This window comes from Blennius ocellaris (assembly GCF_963422515.1).
Source record: "Blennius ocellaris genome assembly, chromosome: 12".
In the NCBI taxonomy this organism is placed as follows: Eukaryota; Metazoa; Chordata; class Actinopteri; order Blenniiformes; family Blenniidae; genus Blennius; species Blennius ocellaris.
The window spans coordinates 28900930-28913429 of record NC_137661.1 but is presented as its reverse complement, the minus strand read 5'-3'; the positions used below and the strand labels follow the sequence as shown (position 1 = coordinate 28913429).

The 12500-nt window shown below is 56.0% G+C and overlaps 1 protein-coding gene across 2 annotated transcripts in view; it reads right to left on the bottom strand.

Moving 5' to 3' along the window:
* Window positions 1-2518, bottom strand: part of cpeb2 (cytoplasmic polyadenylation element binding protein 2) — a gene marked incomplete at its 3' end in the record, with an annotated part of 11099 nt that extends 8581 nt beyond the window's left edge. Inside the window, exons 1-2 of one of the 2 annotated variants that reach the window (XM_080505973.1) lie at window positions 2092-2518; window positions 213-452 (exon numbers count right to left, since the gene is read on the bottom strand). In XM_080505973.1, the coding sequence (XP_080362099.1) occupies window positions 213-452; window positions 2092-2517 (666 nt within the window). In that variant the 5' untranslated portion in view covers window position 2518. The remainder of the gene's footprint in view (window positions 1-212; window positions 453-2091) is intronic. The other variant, XM_080505972.1, reaches the window with a different exon arrangement.
* Between the last annotated feature and the right edge of the window lie 9982 nt (window positions 2519-12500).

Sequence of the window (12500 nt, the reverse complement as noted above, 5' to 3'; positions counted from 1 at the left end):
TTATTTAGGTATAAAAGTAGGTTTGTACTTCACAAGTATTTAGCTTTAGTTAATATCACACGGAGGATTTTGACCACCTGGCACATGGTCTGGTCTGTAGCTGGGGTCTGGACTGGACCTCTGGACGGAGGCGGAGGTAGAATCTCCAGAATCTCCAGAATCACTTTTGAATCACCTTCAAAAGCACTGATCCCCCCCCCCCCCACACACACACACACCTGCAGCAGGCTGTTGCCGTCCGTACGGAACAGGTTCTCCTCCATCCAGGCCTTGGGTCCCAGCGCCCCCCCCGGGCGTGGGAACTTGGGCGGGGCGATGATGTTGCTGGAGAAGGGCTTCTTCAGGGGGGAGATGTGGCTGCCGGACCCAGGAACCCCCATGCCGCTGCCTCTGCGGTGGTCCCGGCCCCAGGATGGCCCCCCAGAGCCCCAGGGGGACGGCTTCAGCAGGGGCTGGGGGGGACCAGGGAGGGGGGCAAGGACTTTACACCACTGGTAGCATGGAACATTCTATCAGGGGGGGTCAGGGGCCATGAGACTGGACCCCCCCCTCCAGCTTTCAGGAGAACACAGCAACTACATTCAGTCGTGAGCCCCCCCCTCCCCCCCCCCCCCCCCCCCCCCGACTGGGAATCGTGGCTTCAGCCACTCTGGTTGACTGACTAATAATGAAACATGAAAATAAATCATCACAAAGCTTTGATCTACATTTCAAGATGCTTCCTGTCCTGAAGATCCAGGGTCAACCTGAACACACCTGAACTCACCTGAACTCACTTGAACACACCTGAACACACCTGAACACACCTGAACTCACTTGAACTCACCTGAACTCACCTGAACTCACCTGAACACACCTGAACACACCTGAACTCACCTGAACACACCTGAACACACCTGAACTCACCTGAACTCACCTGAACACACCTGAACTCACTTGAAAACAGACCTGAACACACCTGAATACACACCTGAACACACCTGAAAACAGACCTGAACACACCTGAATACACACCTGAACACACCTGAAAACAGACCTGAAAACAGACCTGAACACACCTGAACTCACCTGAACTCACCTGAACACACCTGAAAACACACCTGAACACACACCTGAACACACCTGAAAACAGACCTGAAAACAGACCTGAACACACCTGAACTCACCTGAACACACCTGAAAACAGACCTGAACACACCTGAATACACACCTGAACACAGACCTGAAAACAGACCTGAACACACCTGAACACACCTGAATACACACCTGAACACACCTGAAAACAGACCTGAACACACCTGAACTCACCTGAACTCACCTGAACACACCTGAAAACAGACCTGAACACACCTGAATACACACCTGAACACAGACCTGAACACACCTGAAAACAGACCTGAACACACCTGAAAACAGACCTGAACACACCTGAATACACACCTGAACACACCTGAAAACAGACCTGAACACACTTGAATACACACCTGAACACACCTGAAAACAGACCTGAAAACAGACCTGAACACACCTGAACACACCTGAACTCACCTGAACACACCTGAAAACAGACCTGAACACACCTGAATACACACCTGAACACACCTGAAAACAGACCTGAACACACCTGAATACACACCTGAACACACCTGAAAACAGACCTGAAAACAGACCTGAACACACCTGAACACACCTGAATACACACCTGAACACCTGAACACACCTGATAACAGACCTGAACACACCTGAACACAGACCTGAACACACACCTGAAAACAGACCTGAACACACCTGAACACAGACATGAACACACCTGAACACACCTGAACACAGACATGAACACACCTGAACACACCTGAACACAGACATGAACACAGACCTGAACACACCTGAAAACAGACCTGAACACACCTGAACACAGACCTGAACAGACCTGAACACACCTGAATACACACCTGAACACCTGAACACCTGAACACAGACCTGAACACAGACATGAACACCTGATAACAGACCTGAACACACCTGAACACACACCTATATGTAGTATATGTGTGTTGATGGAAGTATTAGGACCCCCCCCCCCCCCCTCACCTGGTGCTGGTTGTAGTGGTTCCTCTGCTGCAGGAAGGCCCCCTGCTGCGGATGCATCTGCGGGCTGCCGGGCGACCTGCGGCTCTGCGGGACGTTAATCTGGGGCGAGAAGGTTCCGCTGAAGCTCTGCACGTTAATCCCGCCGCACGGATTAGCCGGTACCGGCGAGAAGCTCTGGAAGAAGGCCGGGAGGGAGGAGGGCCCCCCCGCTGGGTAGAAGCTGCTGTCGGACTCGGCGCCGGGCAGCTGGTTCAGGGCGTTGGGGTGGATGTGGTTGATGGAGTTGGGCGGGGGGGGCGGCGGGGGGGGCGAGGAGCTGGTCTGGACGGACCACGGAGTGCCGAACCCGGGGATGGCCGGGGAGGACGACCCCCCGCTGGCGCTCTGCGCGTCCTGGGCCGGGAGGTTCGGGAAGGCGGACAACATGCCGCCGTTACTGAGGTGGTGCGCGATGGGGGGGTCCATCTGGACCCGGTTCAGCTGGACGGGAGGGGGCGATGGCGCCGCAGCATCAGCTTCAGCCTCTTCCCCTGGGGGGCGGCGGGGGTCGGCCCGGGGCCGGGCTGGCTCTGCGGCAGGTGAGCGGATCGTCCCCCGGGGAGGGGGGCGACCCGGGGGGGCTGGACCCGGCGGGGCTGGACCCGGCGGGGCTGGACCCGGACTGCTGGCCGAGCCGCCGCTGAAGGTCGCGGGCGGAAGAAGCGCTTCGGGTCGGACGCGGGTGAAGCGACCTTCCGCGTCAGGCGGACGGAGCTCTGCCGGCCGTCCTGGAGGTCATCCGCTCCGTCCGGCCGCTCGTCGCCTCCGCTGCGGGCCTGCGCCTCTGCTGACGGGGGGAAGTGCGTGCTCGTCACCCCCGCAGGCTCATCCTGCATGTTTCGCGGACGCGCAGCAGCAGCAGCTGACAGGCGCAGCGGGACGCGGCGGCGCGGCCGAAGGGCGAACCGGCGCGCGAAGCGGCGGCGCGACCGGGCGACGCGTCCGCGAACCGACCGACAAACACCCGCGTCGAGGTTTTTTTGGGCAAAACGCAAACGCGCGACTGGAAACGTATTTTAAAAGAGCGCGTCGGAGGAGGTGTCGTCGGCAGGGACGAGCCCGAGGAGGAGGCTGCAGGCTCGGGGGGGGGGGGGGGGGGGGGGGGGGGGGGGAGGAGGGTAGAGGAGGGGGTGTCGCTCCGCGGGGAGCGGCGGCTCGTTCTGCTCGGTTTATGTCGAACCGGGGTTTTATCGTCTCTACAGGCCGGACCTGTTTGGAGCCCCCCTCCTCCGGCTACCGGCTGCGCTGCTGCGGCAGAGGATTAAAGATCCACGAGCGAAACACGTCACGGCCGCATCACGCCTCTGTGCGCCGCCTCTTGCCCCCGCGGCCCCGGCTGCAGGAGCACCGCATTGTTTACGTCACTTCTTCATTATTCATAAAGTGCAGCAGGCCGGAGGCCTCCAGCTGCTGTGACCTGCTGCCCTGGGGGCTGACGGTGGGGGGGGGGGGGGGGGGACCCCCCTCAACACACCTTGACCCCCCCTCAACACACCTTGAACCCCCCTCAACACACCTCAACACACCTCAACACACCTTGACCCCCCCTCAACACACGTCAACACACCCTTGACCCCCCTCAACACACCTTGACCCCCCCTCTCAACACACCTCAACACCCCTCAACACACCTTGACCCCCCCTCAACACACCTCAACACCCCTCAACACACCTTGACCCCCCCTCTCAACACACCTCAACACCCCTCAACACACCTTGACCCCCCCTCAACACACCTCAACACCCCTCAACACACCTTGACCCCCCCCTCAACACACCTTGACCCCCCTCTCAACACACCTCAACACCCCTCAACACACCTTGACCCCCCCTCAACACCCCTCAACACACCTTGACCCCCCCTCAACACACCTTGACCCCCCCCCAACACACCTTGACCCCCCCTCAACATACCTTGACCCCCCCTCAACACACCTTGACCCCCCTCTCAACACCCCTCAACACACCTCGACCCCCCCAACACACCTTTCAGTGCATCATCTCTGATGCCTTCAGGCCTCAGCCTGCTGTTGTGATCAGTTCAACACTAAACCTCAGTCAGTCTCTCTTCATCAAATGTCTTTTCTACTTTTCGTGTTTTGTAACGTCCTCCCGTCCCCAGTAGGACCGGCTGCAGTCCCCTGTTTGACGTACTTCATGTTGTCCTCCCGTCCCCAGTAGGACCGGCTGCAGTCCCCTGTTTGACGTACTTCATGTTGTCCTCCCGTCCCCAGTTGGACTGGCTACAGTCCCCTGTTTGACGTACTTCATATTGTCCTCCCGTCCCCAGTTGGACTGGCTACAGTCCCCTGTTTGACGTACTTCATATTGTCCTCCCGTCCCCAGTAGGACCGGCTGCAGTCCCCTGTTTGACGTACTTCATATTGTCCTCCCGTCCCCAGTTGGACTGGCTACAGTCCCCTGTTTGACGTACTTCATATTGTCCTCCCGTCCCCAGAAGGACCGGCTGCAGTCCCCTGTTTGACGTACTTCACATTGTCCTCCCGTCCCAGAAGGACCGGCTGCAGTCCCCTGTTTGACGTACTTCATATTGTCCTCCCGTCCCCAGTTGGACTGGCTGCAGTCCCCTGTTTGACGTACTTCATATTGTCCTCCCGTCCCCAGTAGGACCGGCTGCAGTCCCCTGTTTGACGTACTTCATATTGTCCTCCCGTCCCCAGTTGGACCGGCTGCAGTCCCCTGTTTGACGTACTTCATATTGTCCTCCCGTCCCCAGTAGGACCGGCTGCAGTCCCCTGTTTGACGTACTTCATATTGTCCTCCCGTCCCCAGTAGGACCGGCTGCAGTCCCCTGTTTGACGTACTTCATATTGTCCTCCCGTCCCCAGTAGGACCGGCTGCAGTCCCCTGTTTGACGTACTTCATATTGTCCTCCCGTCCCCAGTTGGACTGGCTGCAGTCCCCTGTTTGACGTACTTCATATTGTCCTCCCGTCCCCAGTAGGACCGGCTGCAGTCCCCTGTTTGACGTACTTCATATTGTCCTCCCGTCCCCAGTTGGACTGGCTGCAGTCCCCTGTTTGACGTACTTCATATTGTCCTCCCGTCCCCAGTTGGACTGGCTGCAGTCCCCTGTTTGACGTACTTCATATTGTCCTCCCGTCCCCAGTTGGACCGGCTGCAGTCCCCTGTTTGACGTACTTCATATTGTCCTCCCGTCCCCAGTAGGACCGGCTGCAGTCCCCTGTTTGACGTACTTCATATTTACAGTGAATCATTGTAGAACCACACACTGGTTGTTGCACCATCAGCCTGTGTAGGAGCCACTCTGCCCTCAGAAAACAGCTTTGACCAGAGAGTCGCTAGACCAACACGTGGCTCCGTCTGCAGTCGGTCTGCAGTCAGTCTGCAGTCGGTCTGCAGTCAGTCTGCAGTCGGTCTGCAGTCCGTCTGCAGACGGTCTGCAGTCAGTCTGCAGTCAGTCAGCAGTCAGTCTGCAGTCAGTCAGCAGTCGGTCTGCAGTCAGTCTGCAGTCAGTCAGCAGTCAGTCTGCAGTCCGTCTGCAGACGGTCTGCAGTCAGTCTGCAGTCGGTCTGCAGTCAGTCTGCAGTCGGTCTGCAGTCAGTCTGCAGTCAGTCAGCAGTCGGTCTGCAGTCAGTCTGCAGTCAGTCAGCAGTCAGTCTGCAGTCCGTCTGCAGACGGTCTGCAGTCAGTCTGCAGACGGTCTGCAGTCAGTCTGCAGTCGGTCAGCAGTCAGTCTGCAGACGGTCTGCAGTCAGTCTGCAGACGGTCTGCAGTCAGTCTGCAGTCGGTCTGCAGTCCGTCTGCAGACGGTCTGCAGTCAGTCTGCAGTCAGTCAGCAGTCAGTCTGCAGTCGGTCTGCAGTCCGTCTGCAGACGGTCTGCAGTCAGTCTGCAGTCAGTCAGCAGTCAGTCTGGCAGTCGGTCTGCAGTCAGTCTGCAGACCGTCGTGGTCCTGAGGCGGAGCCAACGTCACTTTATGGTCCGAACCAGCAGCTACATACAGTCCTTGGTCTTCATCTGGTCTGAAGGCTGAGAAGAAGCTCCACTGTATGATCCGCCTCATAAAATCATCATCATCATCATCATCATCATCATCATCATCATCATCATCAGCAGCAGCTAAAACCAATAGTAACAAGTGGCAATAACTTTATTTTTCTGCCTGACATGTCATCAACAACAACAACAACAACAACAACAACAACAACAACAACAGCAGCAGCAGAGTGTGTGGATCCCAGGTGTCAGCGACCATCTGACCAAAGGAAAACAACTCATGAACCATAGAAACGTTTAGAAACGACAAACAGGCCTGGGTGGAGAACTGAGACTGGTTCTAACTGGAAGGCCCAGTTTCACTGGTTTAGCTGTGTGTGTGTGTGTGTGTGTGTGTGTGTGTGTGTGTGTGTGTGTGTGTGTGTGTGTGTGTGTGTGTGTGTGTGTGTGTGTGTGTGTGTGTGTGTGTGTGTTCGCTGGTATGGAGCACATACCAGTGTTACACAGCAGAGTGTGTGATCAAGCACCATCTGGTCTCTGCACGACGATAGCTTATCTCATTATTCTATTATTATCATATAATCTATAATATAATATGAGGAAGCCGCCACAGTCTCACCTGGTTCCCCGTCACGTCACCGCGCTGGTTGGTAGGAAACACCTGGTCTGACGTCCAGTGTCACGTTTCACTTCATCCAGTGTCCAACTGCTTGATTATCAGGCTGCAGCTGCTGTCGTCATGGCAACAGGTGATCTGCATGTGCTTTAGTGAGGCTGATTAGTCTGTTTGAGTGTGTGTGTGTGTGTGTGTGTGTGTGTGTGTGTGTGTGTGTGTGTGTGTGTGGTGTGTGTGTGTGTGTGTGTGTGTGTGTGTGTGTGTGTGTGTGTGTGAGAAATAGCACCATCTTGATGTCAGAGAAAATCTCCTTCGTGTTTTGTACAGAAACCCTCAGTTGTAACAACAAACATTCACATGAGCAGATAACAGCCTGCAGCCGCTTGTTTACACACACACACACACACACACACACACACACACACACACACACACACACACACACACACACACACACACACATACACACATTGTGAGTGATTTCTGATCACATCTCCCAAAGCACCTGTTCATCAGTGTATTGCATTATTGTAGGTAATGCAATTAGGTGTGTGTGTGTGTGTGTGTGTGTGTGTGTGTGTGTGTGTGTGTGTGTGTGTGTGTGTGCCTAAGCCTTCTATACATTGTGAGAGAGCATCTCAAGTGTCCCCACCACACAGCTGCAGCTGGGGGGTCAAAGGTCACGGTGACGGGTGTTGGAGCAAAGCAGGAAGAGGATTGGTCCTTGTAGAGAACGCTGGTCCAGGAGGGTCTAGAACCAGGAAGAACCAGCTGACGCCCTCCTGGGGTGGTGGAGCTCAGAGAGGGGGTGGGGCCAGGGGTGGTGGAGCTCAGAGAGGGGGTGGGGCCAGGGGTGGAGCAGCTCAGAGAGGGGGTGGGGCCAGGGGTGGTTGAGCTCAGAGAGGGGGTGGGGCCAGGGGTGGTGGAGCTCAGAGAGGGGGTGGGGCCAGGGGTGGTGGAGCTCAGAGAGGGGGCGGGGCCAGGGGTGGTGGAGCTCAGAGAGGGGGCGGGGCCAGGGGTGGTGGAGCTCAGAGAGGGGGTGGGGCCAGGGGGTGGTGGAGCTCAGAGAGGGGGTGGGGCCAGGGGTGGTGGAGCTCACAGAGGGGGCGGGGCCAGGGGGTAGTGGAGCTCATAGAGGGGGCGGGGCCAGGGGGTGGTGGAGCTCAGAGAGGGGGCGGGGCCAGGGGGGGTGGAGCTCAGAGAGGGGGTGGGGCCAGGGGGTGGTGGAGCTCATAGAGGGGGCGGGGCCAGGGGGTGGTGGAGCTCAGAGAGGGGGCGGGGCCAGGGGTGGTGGAGCTCAGAGAGGGGGTGGGGCCAGGGGGTGGTGGCGCTCAGAGAGGGGGCGGGGCCAGGGGGTGGTGGAGCTCAGAGAGGGGGTGGGGCCAGGGGGTGGTGGAGCTCAGAGAGCGGGCGGGGCCAGGGGTGGTGGAGCTCAGAGAGGGGGTGGGGCCAGGGGTGGTGGAGCTCAGAGAGGGGGTGGGGCCAGGGGTGGTGGAGCTCAGAGAGGGGGCGGGGCCAGGGGTGGTGGAGCTCAGAGAGGGGGCAGGGCCAGGGGTGGTGGAGCTCAGAGAGGGGGTGGGGCCAGGGGTGGTGGAGCTCAGAGAGGGGGCGGGGCCAGGGGGTGGAGCAGCTCAGAGAGGGGGCGGGGCCAGGGGGTGGAGCAGCTCAGAGAGGGGGTGGGGCCAGGGGTGGTGGAGCTCAGAGAGGGGGTGGGGCCAGGGGTGGTGGAGGTCAGAGAGGGGGTGGGGCCCAGCCAGCAGGGGGCAGTGTTTCCAAAGCTCCACCTGACCAGCAGGGGGCAGTGTTTCCAAAGCTCCACCTGACCAGCAGGGGGCAGTGTTTCCAAAGCTCCACCTGACCAGCAGGGGGCAGTGTTTCCAAAGCTCCACCTGACCAGCAGGGGGCAGTGTTTCCAAAGCTCCACCTGACCAGCAGGGGGCAGTGTTTCCAAAGCTCCACCTGACCAGCAGGGGGCAGTGTTTCCAAAGCTCCACCTGACCAGCAGGGGGCAGTGTTTCCAAAGCTCCACACACCGTCCAGCCGCTCTGACGTCTTATTGACTGAACAAAACTGACACTTGGGAATAAAAGACCCACTTTTCTGCTTCTAACGGGTCATATGAACATTTTTCTTTACAATCCAGTTAATTTCTGTTTGTCAGGCCAGTAATCTGAGTGTTCGTGTGTGTGTGTGTGTGTGTGTGTGTGTGTGTGTGTGTGTGTGTGTGTGTGTGTGTGTGTGTGTGTGTGTTTGTGACATTGTTACTGGAATGTTCTCTCAGAAGACTTTATGGTCTTTTTCCTGTAAAGTCTCTTCGGGGACTGACTGGACGCTCTTTCCAGACGAGTGGCTGAAGTATTTTTATTCTTTATTGTTTTGCCTCGTTCACGAGCACAAAACAAAACTAATAAAGTTTGAGTGCCTGGTTGAGCTTCCGGAGGATCAGAAGTGTCTGATGACGTCATACAACCTGTACTTGATTTTGGAATAAAGAGTCTGCTGACGACTTGTGAGTAAATCATGAACAAAGTATCCTGCAGACATTGGTGGTTTGTGAAGCAAGTTTCCTGCTTGAGTTCTTTTTTAATGTGACATAAAACACGACAGTCGACAAACGAGAAAGGCAGGAAACACACAGTGACATAAAAAGACCGTCTATTTATTTACCAGATCACGAGAAGAAACACAAGTTTGAAAAGCAAAACCTCGCCGACTCCTACTTGTTGTTCTTTGAATCGATCTGGAGGACAAAACAACATCACCGCTGACACGTGTGAGTCCTCTCTGATTCAGAGCTTTATTCTGGCGGTGGAACACAGAGGACATATGTTCTAGAACGATCTGGGAGAACTTTGAGACTAAGAAGTGTTTATTTCATTATTTCCCCCAGTTTCAATATTCACAGTATCAGACTGGAGAATCCAAGGTTTTACCGTTTGTTTCCTTGAGGCTCTCAAAGGAACCAAAGAGGACTGACCTTGTCCTTCTAGCCTGCAGTGGGACAATAGAACTGTCCTTCATTCAGTGTTGTTGTCTTCACATGTGAAGACAACAACACTGAAATAAGCGACTGAACATGGAAACTAAAGCACAAAGTGTTGAACTGAGACGTTCGTCCCTCCAGACGGTTTGGACACTTCTGACTGAGACATTTCTTCTCCTGGTGAGCCTGAAGGCTGAGCAGCATGGTTGTCTTCCGTCTGAGGACAGAGGACAGAGGACAGGGGACAGGGGACAGAAGACAGAGGAAAGGGGACAGAAGACAGAGGACAGAGGACATAGGACATAAGACAGAAGACAGAGGAGGGAGGACATAAACAGAAGACAGGAGGCAGAGGACAGAAGACAGAAGACAGAAGACAGAAGACAGAAGACAGAGGACATAGGACATAAGACAGAAGACAGAAGACAGAGGACAGAGGACAGAAGACAGAGGACAGAGGGCAGAAGACAGAGGACATAAGACAGAAGACAGAGGACAGAGGACAGAGGACAGAAGACAGAGGACAGAGGGCAGAAGACAGAGGACATAAGACAGAGGACAGAGGACAGAAGACAGAGGACAGAGGACAGAAGACAGAGGACAGAGGACAGAGGACAGAAGACAGAGGGCAGAAGACAGAGGACAGAGGACAGAAGACAGAGGGCAGAAGACAGAAGACAGAGGACAGAGGACAGAAGACAGAGGGCAGAGGACATAAGACAGAAGACAGAAGACAGAAGACAGAAGACAGAAGACAGAGGACAGAAGACAGAGGACAGAGGACAGAAGACAGAAGACAGATGACAGAAGACATAAGACAGAGGACAGAAGACAGAGGACAGAGGACAGAAGACAGAGGACAGAGTACAGAGGACAGAAGACAGAGGACAGAAGACAGAAGACAGAAGACAGAGGACAGAGGACATAAGACATAGGACAGAGGACAGAGGACAGAAGACAGAAGACATAGGACATAAGACAGAAGACATAGGACATAAGACAGAAGACAGAGGACAGAAGACAGAGGACAGAGGACAGAGGACAGAAGACAGAAGACAGAGGACAGAAGACAGAAGACAGAAGACAGAGGACAGAGGACAGAAGACAGAGGACAGAAGACAGAGGACAGAGGACAGAGGACAGAGGACAGAGGACAGAGGACAGAGGACAGAAGACAGAAGACAGAGGACAGAGGACAGAGGACAGAAGACAGAAGACAGAGTGGTTCCAGAGGAGTGTGTCAGTGTTTACAGTGAACATACCAGCCTGGAGCGGCTGCATATAGAGTTTCCCTGAGACTCCCGCTTCTGTGTGTGTGTGTGTGTGTGTGTGTGTGTGTGTGTGTGTGTGTGTGTGTGTGTGTGTGTGTGTGTGTGTGTGTGTGTGTGTGTGTGTGCAGGGCTAAGAGCTTGTTGTTTATTCGTCCCCGTCCCCCTGAGTATTGTCGTCCCTCACTGGATAATCAGGATGAAGGTGGACGGCCGCTGCTCTTATTGGATAAGTAGAGGAAGTGAGACGCTGAGACATGAGCTGTCCTCTTTCATCTGGCTTCAATTGTGGCTTTTACCCCCCCCCCTCACCCCCCTCACCCCCCCCCCCCCCCCATCATGGGCCAGAAGAGCCACAAGAGGACCAGAGAGGTGGAGGACGGTCTGTCCTGAACGTTTGTCTTTATCAGTGAATGTTTAACTTGACAAACTCAACAGAGCAGTAAAAACCTCCAGACGTCTTCAGGTGGACTTCGTCTCCTCGTCCCGTCTGTTGGACTGACGGAGGAATCTGCTGGAGACCAGGTGGTGGAGGACGAGCTGGAGCCCTCATGTCCTCCCTCCCTCATTCCTTCCCTTGAACTGTGACCTCCGTCTGTCCTCCTCCATCTCTCCTCCTCCTCCTCCTCCTCCTCCTCCTCCTCCTCCTCCCATCTCTCCTCCTCCACCTCCCGTCTCTCCTCCTCCTCCTCCTCCGTCTGTCCTCCTCCATCTCTCCTCCTCCTCCTCCTCCTCCTCCTCCTCCTCCTCCTCCTCCCATCTCTCCTCCTCCTCCTCCCGTCTCTCCTCCTCCTCCTCCTCCTCCTCCTCCTCCTCCTCCTCCTCCTCCTCCTCCTCCTCCTCCTCCTCCTCCCATCTCTCCTCCTCCTCCTCCCGTCTCTCCTCCTCTCCTCCTCCGTCTGTCCTCCTCCATCTCTCCTCCTCCTCCCGTCTCTCCTCCTCCTCTTCCTCCGTCTCTTCTCCTCCTCCTCCTCCATCTCTTCTCCTCCTCCTCCCGTCTGTCCTCCTCCCATCTCTCCTCCTCCTCCTCCTCCTCCTCCGTCTCTCCTCCTGTCTCTCCTCCTCCCGTCCCCTGTCCTCCAGGGACGGTAGGATCCAGTGTGTAAACGTCAACCAGTGTCCGTCTCACAAAGAGACAAGCTGTGGTTCAGAGTTCAGCCATTGTTTGTCCTCCCTGCGCCGGCGGAGGAGAAGAAGAGGGGGAATAATGACGGAGAGATGTTTACAGAGCGGATGTTTGTGTGGAAGAGTTAATGATGAACTCAGGATGAAGTGTGCAGACGGAGGACAGACGGAGGACAGACGGAGGACAGACGGAGCTTGTCCTCCTTTTTCCTGCAGCTGTGATGGAAAACTGCTCAGGAGCTCCGAGAGCTGAGAGACTGCTTCTACCGCCGAGGCTCTACGTCCCATTAGAGGACTACCTGGACCGTTTGGGGGGGTGGAGGTGATCTGTTAGGGGGTCCAGCAGCTGGTGACAGACCCCCCCCCCCCCCCCCCCAGCCCCCCCCCCCAAAGCAAACA